At 39.0% G+C, this 14,899-nt stretch overlaps 1 protein-coding gene across 3 annotated transcripts in view; it reads left to right on the forward strand.

Annotated features, from left to right (window-relative positions):
- Positions 1-4,024: 4,024 nt before the first annotated feature.
- The window catches only part of SLC27A6 (solute carrier family 27 member 6), a 42,140-nt gene continuing 31,265 nt past the window's right edge, over positions 4,025-14,899 (forward strand). For 2 of the 3 annotated variants that reach the window (XM_061378212.1, XM_061378128.1), the window contains exons 1-2: positions 4,025-4,859; positions 13,083-13,289. In XM_061378212.1, coding sequence (XP_061234196.1) covers positions 4,346-4,859; positions 13,083-13,289 — 721 coding nt within the window. In that variant the 5' untranslated portion in view covers positions 4,025-4,345. The remainder of the gene's footprint in view (positions 4,860-13,082; positions 13,290-14,899) is intronic. The other variant, XM_061378050.1, reaches the window with a different exon arrangement.

The raw sequence follows: 14,899 nt of genomic DNA on the forward strand, positions 1-14,899 counted from the left end.
AACAAAAAGCACACCACAAACACTGGCCCAAACTTTCACCTAAGGAAGGCCAGACAAAATTCTAACTCCGCACAAAACATGTTTCTGGAAGAAGTGATGCTCAGCAGTTGCAAAACTGCAAAACTAAATAATTCCATCTTCCGTAAATGTACATCTGTATAGGATACAACGTATATAGATACCTCCACTACACTTTGTAAGTAAGGAACTGTCTTCTGTAAATGTACAGGTATATGCAATACAACACATAATAGATACCTCCACTATGTCTTACATGTAAGCAACACTACTGCATCAATAAAAAACTATCAGCCCACTGCCACTATTGCTTTTAAAGAGTCATGAAATCTATTTGTAATCTAGTTTTACACTATTTAGTTTGCTTGAATTTGTTTCCAGTATATGTCCAGACAGCATTCATACAACAAAGCTGTGTCTGTATATTCTTAATCTAACCAGGCCTCAGTCTTAGTGGTAAACCAGGAAAGTACTAGAGACAGCTGTGAACAGAATTCAGCATTTCAAGCATTTGTTCTCTGTTCCCTTGGGGCAAAGCCAAATGTGTTAGTCTAGATTTAAAACTTTATGCTAAAAGTTACTCAAAACAATAGAGTTTTGAGCTAAAATGGACTGTTCTGCAGTTGGAACTGACAAAGACCTCTCACGGTTTAACACAGTTTGCCTATGCAACTACCTAAAGAAAAGATGTCCCAGTAGTAAGGAGCATTCTTAGTTCTGAAAAGCAGTTTAAGAAGCTGTTGCCTGCCACTTCTCAACATGTTTGTTGCTGTCTCAGCCCACCTTTCTCCCTGACCCTCTCATTCAATTCTCAGTGCTTAATGGGACCACAGGAAAGAGAGTTCATATGATTCCCAGGATTTTAAGGAGCTAAGTTTTTTTCAAATGACATAAAGTAATGTGCACGAAGCTGAGCTTTGGCTTGAGTCAAATGGCCAGAATTAAAATTCCATTATTTCTTGTGTCCCGCAGTTTCCAGGGCAGAAAAAAAACAGAATAAACTGAACTTTTCCTGTTAAGATTACTGGGGAATTGGTAAAAAATGTACCTCAAAAGCTCCTTTCTCTCAGCAATAAAGTACCATTTCTCCAACTGCATGACACGAAATGTATGCCAAAATGCATAAGAAATCAGTGATCTGTTGTTTCAGTTCTGCAGTAACATTTTTGCACCAAGCAAGGCAGTGTGTACTTTGATTTAGTTATTTACAAGTTGAGTTTGTAGAGCAGAAATTTGTATCATATTTACTATGGAGGAGAAAGTCTTCTTGTAGTAACACAATAATTTGAGGAATCTATTTGCAGCATTTGAATTGAATTACTTGAGTTCTTTATTAGTTCCATGTTTTTTTATCACCTATTGGGTAACAAGAGAGCACTGGATGTGTGATATTCTAGAACATTGTTGTTATCCTTCACAGGTGAGAGGGCAGGTTTGTCCCTTTATAAGTCATTTGTGCTGTGGTTTAGTCAGAGTGTGGGCCTCCTGGGCTTGTCAGAAGCAATACATTTGTTATTCTGATTGCCTGGAAACTTATTCATTATCTGTACAGATCATCCTTTCAGCGCTTTTGCAACTGTTGCTTCCTCAGCCATGATCATTTTCACTGACACTTCAATGACACCAATTTTCTTGCTTCTGTGATAAAGCTCTAAAAGACACTAAGGAGATCCTTACACATAAAGAGAAAGACTTGGGTAGAAGTAGGGAAGAAGCCAGTGACTGAGCACCACACAGCCACTAACTTGTTCACACATTGACTCCACCCCACCAAAGAATGGGGAGAATCAAGAAACAAAAAGTCAAACCCATGGGATGAGGTAAGAACAATTTAATAATAAGGTACAGTATCATACTACTAAAAATGAAAAGGGAAATAACATAGATATAGAATCATAGAATCACAGAATAGTTAGGGTTGGAAAGGACCTTAAGATCATCAAGTAAAAACCCCATTTTCAAGAAGGGGAAAATGGATGACCTGGGGAATTACAGACCAGTCAGTCTCACCTCTGTGCCTGGCAAAATCTTGGAGCAGATTCTCCTGGAAGGCATGCTAAGGCACATGAAAATCAACAAGGTGCTTGGTGACAGCCAGCATGGTTTCACTAAGGGGAAATCCTGCCTCACCAATTTGGTGGCCTTCTATGATGGGGCTACAGAACTGATGGACAGGGGCAGAGCAGTTGATGTCATCTACCTGGGTTTGTGTAAAGCGTTCGACACTGTCCCACACGACATCCTTGTCCCTAAATTGGACAGACATCAATTTGATAGGTGGACCACCCAGTAAATAAAGAACTGGCTGGATGGCTGCACATAAAGAGTTGTGGTCAATGGCTCAATGTCCAGCTTAAGACCAGTAACGAGCGGTGTCCCTCAGAGGGCGGTGTTGGGACCGGTCTTGTTTAACATGTTTGTCGCTGACATGGACAGTGGGATTGAGTGCTCCCTCAGCAAGTTTGCCGATGACACCAAGCTGTGTGGTTCGGTTGATACGCTGGAGGGAAGGAATGCCATCCAGAGGGAACATGCCACACTTGTGAGGCGGGCTGATGCCAACTTCATGAAGTATAAAACCAAAAGAAAAAAAAAAAGCCTCAACAACAACAAACAAAAGCCCCAACCAAACAGCAGTGATGCACAATACAATTGCTCATCACCCACTGACCCAGCACTTTGCCTTGTGGAACGTTATCCCACTGGCCACAGCCCACTGATCCAGCCTGTGCAGATCTCTCTGCAGAGCCTTCCTACCTTCCAGCAGATCAACCTAATGTCATCCAGAAATTTACACTTGGTCCTCTCATCCAGATCATCAGTGAAGATAATAAACAACACTGACCCTAACACTGAGCCCTGAGGGAGACCACTAGTGAGCAGTGGCCAACTGGATGTGATACCATTTACTGGCATTCTTTGGCCTTTGCCATCCAGCCAGTTTCCAACCCAGAAAAATATACACCTGTCCAGGCCATGAGAAGCCAGTATCTTCAGCAATATAGCAAAGGAGGATTCTAGAAATAACCTAGTGATGAGTTGTTACTACTCTATTCAGAGATTCTACTAACACTTGTGCTAGTCAGCTTCAAAAGAAGGTGAGCATATCCCTTCAGATACGGGATTCCCTCCAAGCTGTTCGTAAAGTCCTGTGAGAGTCTGTAAGAAGTATCGTCTGGCATATAAATTTGTTTTGTCCAGAGATGGCATCCCTCACTGACTCTAAAGTGCACAAATAACAGAGAAAAGCTGGCTTGGTGTCTAAAGAAGACCACCAAGGCCAAACTGTCAGCTTTCAGATCTCACAATTAAGATATGCCATGGTCTACATAACTCCAGATTCAGGTGAACTAAAACAGGTAAGTTCTATGTTATGCACTGAGCCACGGAAGTATTTTGCAAATCAGCCAAGAGCAACAGCAGTGGGTGCCGAGCCATGAGCATGTTGAAGTGCTTGGGGTACAGACCTCTGCAGCATCGGGATCAGCACCATGCCCAGGTGTGACTGCTTCAAGGCATACCTCCCTTAGGACAAAGGCGGCATTTGTATGGTGTGCTAACCCTCAGCCTTGGCCCAGCCCCGTTTCCAGGGGGACAGAGCAGCTCCTTAAGGTATTTGCTAGACCCAGGGTAGTTGCAGTGCTGGTCTCCTCAGTCTAAAGCTACTCCGGAGGCCCAGGTAGGGTGTGAGCACGAGCCGCGGGCTACCTGGGCCGCTATGGTGACAGCACCTGGGCCACGAGCCTCGGGGTCCAGCGGTGGTAACTGACTCCTCGGGGCCGAACCTCCACAAGCAATGAGGGATTAGTCCGTTGGGGGGGGGGGGGGGGGGCACCTGCCCTCCCGGGGATGGGGTCCATCGCTCTGCCGCCGCCTTACCGAGTCTTCCCGGCTCCCGGCGGTGGACTGAGGTGAGAGAGCACACCCCGCCTCATGCAACCAGCGCAGGGAGCAGCCCCCACCACCTCGCCAGCAGCAGCCCGGCGGGACCCGTGCGGCAGGAGCCCCGCCTCGCCTCACCGTTCCGCCCCCCCTCGCCGCTCTCGCTGGGGCCTGTCGCCTCCACGTGCCCGGCCCGCCGCAGCGGGGGTGGGCTGAGCCGTGCGGGCGGCTCCGGGCGGCGGGGCGGTAGCTGTGGCTCCCCAGCTGCCCTACAGCTCCCTCGCCGGGAGCTGCTGCAGGCTTCCGCTAGAGGTAGCGCACCGCCCTGCAGGAGGAGAGGGTAGGAGAAACCCCAGCCCTTGCCGGCTTTCTCCGCAGACTCGGCACTGTGCCTGCCCGCTCCCCGCGTCCCGGCTCGTGTGCCAAGCCGCCTGGCTGTAGGGAAATGAGTGGCTGGGACGACCTTTATCCACTCCTAGTGCTGCCCTCCTGGGCACCGGGCGCTGTCGCCGGAATTGTCTCCATGTACCTCATGCAAAGGGTCATCTTCCCCTACTTCTGGGCAGACCTGAGGTACCTGCTGAAAGTACTGATGTATGGGCTGAGAGTGGAGAAGTACCGGCTGCAAGGGAGGATTTTCACCATCCTGGACAAGTTTGTGAAGCTGGCTGAGAAGCAGCCCCACAAGCCATTTCTCATCTATGAAGGGAAGGTGCACACCTACCGGGACGTAGACAGGAAAAGCAATAGGGTAGCGCAGGTCTTCCTACACCATGGGGCTCTGAAGAAGGGCGACACAGTGGCCTTGCTGATGGGCAACGAGCCAGACTTCATCCATGTGTGGTTTGGACTGGCCAAGCTGGGCTGTGTGGTGGCTTTTCTCAACTTCAATGTCCGATCCAGATCTCTTCTGCATTGTGTCAGTAGCTGCAAGCCCAACATACTGGTTGTGGGAGCAGGTACAGTATATGCTTGATTTGTGCATCCAGAGTTTAATGTCACATATCCCCCGAGACTGTCTCTCCAGCTTGTTTATTAAAAATCTGCTTTTAAGATTTTCACAGAATGAAAGAAACCTAGGGCTAGAAGGAGCTTCAAGAGGTCATGAACTGTAAGCCTGTAGGGCAGAATCAAATATACCTGTGCTTTGGGGATATGGGTTTAACCTTTACTTTAAAATGATTGTTGCGAGAAAGTTTGCAACAGCTCAGTACAGCCTGTTCCAAGGAGTTAATTGCTTCAGTAGCTCCCTCATGTACCTCAGAAAAGATTAAAATGGTCTATTAATTTCCCATTTCTTTTTAAAACGTCAGTTTTAATCTTACTTAAGCATAAGTTTTGTTCTCCTGTACTACTTCCCCTCCTTTCTAGTGATCAGAACCACTGCAAAATTGAAGGTCTAAGCTTAGACTGTACAATCTCTGCTGCACAACTTCACAGTCTTCTAAACTAAAATTGATGGGTTTTTTTTTTTACAGGTGTAGCACATAGGGAATTGATTTGTAGTAACCAACTTACTCTTGGTGTTAGATTGTAGAAGAAATTGAATAGGAAATAATAGTGTTACATAAGTTTCCAGAGTACTACATTTTTATCGAGTTCTTCAGAAGAATTTAAAATCTTACGTAGGCATATTGTGCATTTTCTGTGCAAAGTAGGCTTCAATTGTGTATAAATTGAATGTATAAGATGAAGGCAGATCTAAAATCTAAACTTGCCTTAGTATTTATGCTGAAGTGCAAGTGAACCTGCAATGCTAGAAGATCACAGAGAACTTTGACATTTAGTTTGAGAACAGTATTTCAGGATATTAAATAGTAATGTTGTTTTACCTCCCTAAAATTATTACTTCTAGTCTAACCTGCCTTACTCCATTTCACAAGTTCTTGTTTTCTTCCTATTACACAGGATGTAGGGTTTTGCATCCATGACACCTAAATGGTGGAATTTACTCCCATTTGTTCTCTGCTGCTGCAAATTTGAACTTTCAAAAATATAGTTCAGGTTTTTCGCCTTGCATGTTTTGTAATTATAAATTTTGCCATTCTGATTTTATATGGTATCCTGGTTTAAGAATGCTTGGTAATTAAACCAAGAGAATGAAACAAAATCCAACTTAAATATAATCCCAGAGCACATGTCAACAGTGTTTCTGAACTGACAATTTTTAATTTTGCTTTCTTAATTGAAAAAACACCCTAATTTAACACAGTGTCATGAATATGTGCTTTTGCGTGTATAGATTGAGGAATGGAATTAATATTCAGCAAATTCTTGTCTGTGGTGAGGGAGAACTTTGGATCAAAACTTTTATCTAAGATTGTCTTTATTAAAATGAGAAGTTAACTGATGAGTGAAACAGACATTAGTGAACCGGGAATGGGATCTGTGTTTCTCGAGTCTTCACTGTTACCAGCAGCTAACGGTAAGAATGACTGTGTTAACTAACTTACTCTATGAGTCTGCTTCTGCTCACAAAAGAATAGCTATGTGCAGACAGGTAATACCAAAGGTATATCAATAAATTAGCCTCTGAGCTGGACTTCTGTATATTGGTCGTCTTAAGTTATTCATGTATTTCAGTCTCTGCATTACATTTGTCAGTCCCTTGAACCTGCAGGGCTCTGCAGTATTCTTTTTTGGGACTTAGAGGATCTTTTTTATCTCTGTGAAACAAGGTGAAGTTCTGGTATGTCCTTGATTACTGGCCATGTCTTATGTTAGTGTGTGCTTCCAGGAATTATCCTTACCAGTAAGAATGACTTGAACTTAGCTGTGTGTTTTGCTTTTGTGGCACAGTTTTCCACAGGATTGTACATAGCTTGAACATAGTAGATATTTTTGCAAAATGTTTACACTAAACCAAATCAACCTGTGGTCCATTATCTATCATAGTCATAGTCAGGCATCGTGTTTGGCAACTAAGATTGTTTTTTAAATCAGAGATTAGTATGTAATGGCATTATTTCTGGATAGTGTAAATTCTAGTTTAAAAAATATGTATATTTTTTACCCTCCACAAACAAACATATGCTTGACTTAGCAATTCCATTTCTTCAACAGTTACAAACAATCTTTTCAGTTATTTGGATGACCTTTGAACTTGTTCATATACTGCAGCACAGCAGAAATCATCCACTTAACACTTTGCCCGTTAACTGTTTCTGCTCAGCAAGACCAAATTTGCTCTTGAAATTCTTGTCTGTAGTGGCACATTAAATCAGGAACCTGTATTCAAATCCACTTAATATTAATTAAGGTTTGCTTTGTGCCAAAGGGAACCTTGCACCTTCTGCTGATATCACATTAGCAGACTATTTGTTCCCACAGATAATTGTGTATTATTAATCTTCCCTGCTCAGAACAGTGGTGCAGCCTTTCTCTGTGAGAGATGATAGCATCTTGATACATGTCATTTTTCCAAATGCTTTTGTTTTTTAACAAGTGTGATACCTCTGTCCAAATGGGCTCAGTACTATTTGCAGTTGCATTTTCTTCCATGCCTTGTTCAGTGTTTTGTGCTGCCTCTTGCAAGATGACTTTAATTTGTGGAATTTGTGCTTTTTAGTTTTCTTTTGTGCCTGCATATTTTTCAGAGGTTGTGGTTTGGTAACCTGGTCCAATTAGTATCATCTTGTCTTTCCTTCAGCACTTGCAGTCAGACTTTCTTCAGACTTCTTACAATTTCCTGATATTTTGATTGCTTCTTCTAACTTTAGAGGAGTCTTCCAATAGTAATTAAGTTTTGGGGGTTCGGTTTTGACTTACATATTCTACAAACTTTCTGCAACTGAATGTTTTATTTTTAAGCCAAAGATATGCTATAAAACCATTAAAATTTCTCCTTCTTGTTTGTTTCATATATGAAATGTCTGTCTCTAAGAGGCTGAATTTTTTATGATCACAGCAATATAATTTAGCAAAATCAAGTAACTTGTTTTTTTTTTTTTTCTTTCTCATTCAACTGCAGGTTGTAATGCAGATACAGATTCTTTGATTTACAGATATTTAGAGTTTGTGTTCCTTTCCAGTATTTCCACTAGCCTTTGTGCCAGAGAGAGCTTTAGCTTTATCTACTTTCACTTGCCATCTGTGTTCCCAGAGCAGTTACCTCTTGCTTTAATTTGTTACGTAATATTCTCACACTTCTATTCCCAGAAATACTGTCTACCACCACTCCCATTCTGTGGAATGTTGAAAGTGATTCAAAAATTGGAGTTTAAAACTGCATTTTAATAAAACAACCATTAACTAACATGTAAGTAAAGTAGGAACTTGGAGAAAAAAAAGCAGCTGTATGCCCATCTATCAGGACCACACAGCAATCTGACCTTTTAAAAGGTATTGGTCCTTAGCCACATAAGTTATGAGATTATGCCACCCTTACTTGTTAAAAAAAAATGCTGGTTAAACAGCAGAATAAGGTACTGCTTAAAATAAAGGCACCTTTTAGGCAATGTGTCCTTTCTAGGGAATATTTATATTCATTGGAGTCTTGCTTGAACAAGGGATTACTTTTTGTCTTTTGGACAGTAGCTGTGTAACAGCAATACTACTAAACAACACTTAAAATTCAGTGACCCACCAGAAGGTACAAATGGAATTTGCCAGTGCATTTACAGTGTTAGTAATTGGTAGAGTTCACGTTTGAGTAGGATACCTCTGATTGCCATCATGACTTTTGATGTGAGGATTTAACTGTGAAACGACTATTTAACTGCATGGGATTGATTTACTGAAGTCTTGATAGCAAAGGCTATTCAGGGAGTGTACATGCTGCATGGACATGTGTGGGCAGCCTGCTCTGTGTGGGCCAGCTTGAGCAGAGGTGTTGGACCAGGATGACCTCCTTCCAAACACAGCTGTTCTGTGATTCTGAAATCCTGGTCCAACAGCATCTGGCATTCCTGGACAGGACTCTACTCTTGATGCACCAGCAGTGCTTTCTGCTACTTCTGAGTGTGCTCTGAATTTCTTTCCATCTAAGCTCAGAATCAGGGTCTGTAACTGTCAGGATTAAAGTTCAGACAGAAGATACCTATATCCTGGAGAGAGTGAACAGTCCTTTTTGGTATGTGTGAATTAAGGTCACATGGTACTATATACAAGTAGCAGTATTATCTCTTATGTCTTGGTAACGAAGAGAAAAAAAATAATGAATTTTACCAAAACTATCTTTTGTTAACTATTTGGAATAAAAGGCTATTTAGACTGAAACATTTAGGACAAAGAAACCAGAGAAGACCTACAGAAGACACTTACTGTTAGTCACCATGTCTTTTAGCTCACTTGCTTTTACTGTCTCTGTCTGAAATGGTCTTTAAATGGAAAGCAGCACTAACCGTGATTCCCAAGCTGGTTTCTGTTTTACTGCCTTTACTGCCTTCAGTGACATTTCAAAATACAAACACTGATCCTGGGCCAAACCAGACTTTTAATTTCTGTTATTATTGCTTAGTGAAAATAAGTGCTCAGTGTAAGGAGTCACTTGGGGCATCAAATACAAATAACAATTATTTTCTGAGGCTGATGTAGGGAAGAGTTTGGACTTGCCATGGCTTACTGAGCATATCAACCAGGGTACACATCAAAGCTATGTAAAAAAAAATTCATACAGTTTCCTTCCAAGTAACTTTCTGTTCAGTACAAGTTGATCTCATAATCTGATGTATTCCTTTCATCAGTGTAGGATTGTGTCCTTGCCAACAGGCTGCATTGTTTCTTTGTTGAAAAATAACATAAAAACCCTTTTGTGCAACTTGAAGCCTAGGACAGGAATTAAAGTGAAAACATATTTTCCTTGCTTTCTGAAAAGATGTGTTACATATCCATGTAACCAGTTTAATGGAAGCTATGCAAACTTTTTGTTGAACAATGAATTCTTTAAAAGCAACAGTGATAAAAAGGAAAAAAAAAAGTGGAGGAACATATTTATCTTGACCAATGACAGGGTTTTTTTTGGTTTGGGTGGGTTTTTTTTTCCCTAGAAGGTAAATAACAAATGGTGAATATTCATATACAAACTATCTATGAACGCACGCAGATGCACACAGAACTACTAACTGCATTGCCAAACTTTAGATAAGCAGTCATTTCTTCCAAAACAAAGGCCTGAATGTACTTTCAGACTGTAAAAAGTAAACAAGCACTTTAGAGAAACCATAAGATTAAATAGTTAAATTTCTTTATTAAATTGCTTTCCTGTATGGTAAAGTACACATACCAGGTACCTCTAGACATAATCAAACTCTAGCTCCTCCAACAGGGTTGTTCTTTCCTGACACATGGACAAGGTAATACGTAAAGACTAATGAGCCCTATACAACATCTGGCACAGAAGATCTTTGTTCATGGAACAAAACATTGTTGGCTAGTAACAGGATTATTCTCTGGAAATATGTTAGTACAACTGAAAGTTACCTTTAAAGACCCCATGTTCCTTGTGTTCCAGAAGTAATTTTCAGCTTCTGGCACTTTAAATGCAGCTGTTTTAAATTACCTTTTTTTATTCAGGAAATCACTTCTTGTTTCTGCTGTACTCTGCTATCTAACTAGAAATTTCTTTCAAGATAACATATAATTACAAGCTGTTTACATATTGTTCCAAGTACTAGATTCCTGAGCACAGAAGAAAAACTCTTTTAGAATTAATTCATAGTTCAATTGTAGTTGAAAAATCAAGCAAGCCTCTGTGCAGCGGCAAAAAACCAAAGATTTTATGAGTCAATACTTACAGAAACAATAAACAACATGTATGTTTTATTTGAAGCTAGCTCTTAATTATTTAGAGTAAATATGTTTCATTCTACTAAAAGGGAGCTATGCCCTCCTGTCAGTCTTGAATCTTAAATTATTTTGTCTATAGAATTGAAATCAGTGATTGCTATCTTTCTTCCTTTGAAGGAAGGACAGAAAAGGGGTGGGGGGAGAAAAAGTCTGTTCTTTTTGACACTTCATGTTACTCAGATATGCAGCGAACTTGGTGTGCATGTCATCTAGAACTTCTGAATGCGTTTTAGGATTTAAGAATATTTGTGAGTTTCCTCGGGTCATGCAGTCCTAAAAAAGAATGCCTTCTGTCTACATGTTAAGAATTGGTAAGTAATACAGTTTCATTGCTTTCAAAAATGTAAAAAGCAAAACAATTTAGGGAAATGCAAGAAGGAATGAATTTATCAATGTAAAACAAGGAAATGCTGCAACAGTCACAGCTACAGCCGCTTCTAATGTGTGCTTCTTTTGCTGGGTTCTCAGACTGAGTTTTACCTACAAAAATTATCATTTGTATATTTAGGAGATATATGTCTATACATGTGGGTAACAGGAAGACAAAAATGAAGAAGAAAGAAATAAGTATATAGTTATTCTATCAAATTTGGTTTATTAACAGCTGGATTTCACTGCAGGTAATACATTATATTTTCATATTCATTACTTAAAAATTATGCTCTAGTTTTATAATATGGCAGCAAAACAGAATTATTATGCCAACGAACCTTGACTCTCAGTGCATCAGGTTTCCTGCAGTTAACACTCTTGTCCTTAACATTATTTTATGTTCACATTTTTCCATTCCATTGCTATATTTAATGGAGTTGATACTCCAGTGCTTTAAACAGGAGGATATCTGTCTTTTAGCTTTTCATAATTATTTGGATGATTCCTTCCTGAAATCAGTCTGCAATACAAGGAAGTTAGAACACAAAATTTTAATGTCATACTTTGCTAAGCATCCATAAAATGTATAGGACTTGTACTCTGTTAGGGTTTAGGTTTGTAAGACATATGTTTAGTTGGTGGCAGTAGGCTGATCTCTGTTATAGTAATAGAGATTAGTATGTCATTCATTAAAATACATAAAGCAGTCTGTCATTAGAAAAGTAGTTTTCTGAAAGATTAAATATCTTCAGGTATTTTAATGTGAAATTTATGCAAGAGGTTTCTGCTGGTGGTATCCATATTCGGACTTGATGAGGATTTGAAGTACTGGCTCTGGCAATGCTTCATTATAAGGTTCTGTGTGAGTCATGTCAACTTTGTTTATTCTTCTCTAAAACCTGAGATAGTAACATAAATTTATACCCTCGGGGGTATTTGTAACATTAATTACATAGGCTGAGATCTAGCAAAGCAGTTAAGTGTAAATGAGTCTTTAAGTATATGAATAGTTCTACTGAAAGCAGTATTCCTGTTCTTGAGCCTGTTCCTGGATTAGTACTTCATTGCCAATGCAATGTTCTGAGAAAGTGATAGCTTGTAAAAATGCTTAGAAACATAAACATAAATACCAAATGTATTACTTAAGGATTGGCTTCTATTTATATTTTTCCTTTTTGTTTAATTTGGGGCTCTGTCATGGTTTTCTTCTTGATAAGCCAACAACATAGTTATGCTACTGTTTTTGTTTTATAAAAGTGAGTTTGTATTTATCTTCCGGTAAAACTGAATAGAAAAATGTCTTTTAGTGAAGGAACAGCTTTCAGTGAATGAATATGTGATAAAAAATAAACATAAAATAAAATAAAACTGTCTGATACACCTAAAATCAAACTCGTTAAGGTATCTAAAACACTCAAAGCACTGCAAAAATAGCCACATGCTTCTTCAGCAGTGTCTGAATAAGCCACAGGCCTGTATCATATTTCTATTCTGTGAAATTCAGGTTCCTACATATATGATAGTTTATGTGTTTTTAAATTAGTCACTTCTGTGCTTTGTTAAAAAATACCACTTGATGAGAGACTGCTGCTGAGGACATTCATGGAAAGCTGTACTCCAGTTACCAGCTATGTATGTATTTGCCTTGAATCTTCAACAGATTCCTTCATTTTATTTGAAGTTGAAACTTAACTACACTTCATTCTGGTTTTCACAGTGACCAAGGATTATCCAAAATGAGGTGGGATTCAGCAGCTAGGAATAAAGGCTCACCATTTTGGCTTGAGGGCTAGTTGGCAATTAGACCTTGTGGGATCAGCAGTATTTTTACCACATCATATCAAGTTTTCAATGACTTTTTGTTCTAGTTCATCATTACTTTATTTATTTATGCCCATGGAGGTGACTTTCATTCCTCTTTCTAGTATAAAGAATAAAACTAATAAAACTTTTTTGGGGAAGAATATTTTATTTGATAGTTTTCTGAAGAGATGATGTAACTTTATATTCTGTTAATTTTTAAGATTTGCTTGGGACACTGGAAGAAATTCTTCCTGACCTCCAAAAAGATATTAGTGTTTGGATAATGACAAAAGACTCCACTTTTTCAAGTGTGCATACCCTTTTAGACAAAATAGAGGCTGCATCTGAAGACCCTGTTCCAGTTAATCGACGCTCTGCCAACAACCTCAAGTCATCTGTTTTATACATATTCACTTCAGGAACAACAGGTACAAGAGCCTATATTTTTCTTCAGCTTTCATCTAGAAACTTCAGTTTTCCAAACTCTAATCTTTTGGTTCATCTTTTCATAAGAAAATATAATGTTTCTCATTTAGAAACATTGCAAGCATGTTTTTGTGGCTGTTTATATTCAGTGATGGGCTTTTATGTTGTTTTTTTTCTTTTCCTGGCACATTGTACAAATACTACCAGAAGCTTTACCTCTTGTTAGTTCACGGCTAAGGTGTATATAAAACATTTAGCATTTTTTGTGGTTTGCAATTATTGTAAGTACTATTTTCTGATCACATATCACTGCCTAACTAACATAGCTAACATTGTAACTAGATCTTTAAAAAAACAATCTTCAAACAACCAAATAGACATTTGTTTTTTCTTCATTAAGTCAGATTCTATGCAGGTCACTTTAGAGGCAGAAGATAAGATTATTTAATTTATTTGCTTCATGTTCTGGGGAAAAACAGGAAATAAAAATGTCAGTCTGGAACAAAAAAATCAGGGAGTTACGAATATTGTCAAGAAGTCAGGTATGTTTGTAATACTACTAATATAAACATGGATGATCTTCTGGTTAAAAGTAAGGAGTTCTAGCTAAAAAATATGATAGAATTGTCCCGGTATGACGACTTTGTTCTTATAAGTTCATTCAGAACATCTGTGTAAGGTCTGAAATTTTAGTTATGTAGAATTTAAATTACTTTTGAATGCTTATGTATATTACATTAATTTACACTGACCCACGTAACTAAAAGAGTAAGGTTTGTTTATTCTGAAGAATGTGAAATAACTAATTCTAATCCACAGTAACTAAGCATTTTCACACTTCTAAATAAAGCAAGCACATAGTGTTGCTCCTAAACTCAATGACCAGAAAACTTAGTTAAAATAAGTATCTTGCAAAGTCTGTAGTAGGCTGCCTGCAAGGGCAGAATTTAAAAAGTCAGGAATCTGTAGAGCACTTCTTGCTATAAGTGGTTCACAGGCAACATGGGTTTATTGCCTTTTCTCTTTGGTAAGATGGGTTTTGAAATAGCTTTAAAGTGTAGCTAGAATCTCCACAGATTACACTTCCAGTTAACATCTCCAGGTAAGTCTTCAGAGGAATGGTGGCTGCACTATCATAGGTGAGAAAACTTTCTGAACCATTAATTTTTTTTAAATTTTTTAATGTTTGAAACAGTGAGAATTTAAGTATTTTGAGTTCTCACTGTTCATCATCAGGACTCAGCCTAAAATTTGTGTCTGTATGTGAGAACATATATGAAGCAAGAACACAATCCCTACTGGAAATAATGGATACCAGAGTAATAGCCCAAGAAGCCCTTATGTAAGTCTGTGCTTTGCTGAACAGAAATTCTGTGCTGAACCTGAAGAAACTCACTAAGAAGAACCTAACTGGAGTGGACTTTTTGTTGGATTCTTTTTTTTTTTTTTTAATTTTACGTAATTTTCATAGAGTTCTAGAACAAATAGGTAGACTTAGGTGTATGCATCTTAGATGAGCACCCACTATGTGATCTACTTTGTCTAGATCCCATACCTTTCTTAATTACATTACAATCAGTATGACTCTTGCCTAGAAGAGATCTAGTGTAAT

The sequence above is a fragment of the Neopsephotus bourkii genome, unplaced genomic scaffold (genome assembly GCF_033783945.1).
Source record: "Neopsephotus bourkii isolate Nb327-2 ecotype Australia unplaced genomic scaffold, CSIRO-AGI_Nbou_v1 NB_30, whole genome shotgun sequence".
Taxonomy (NCBI): Eukaryota; Metazoa; Chordata; class Aves; order Psittaciformes; family Psittacidae; genus Neopsephotus; species Neopsephotus bourkii.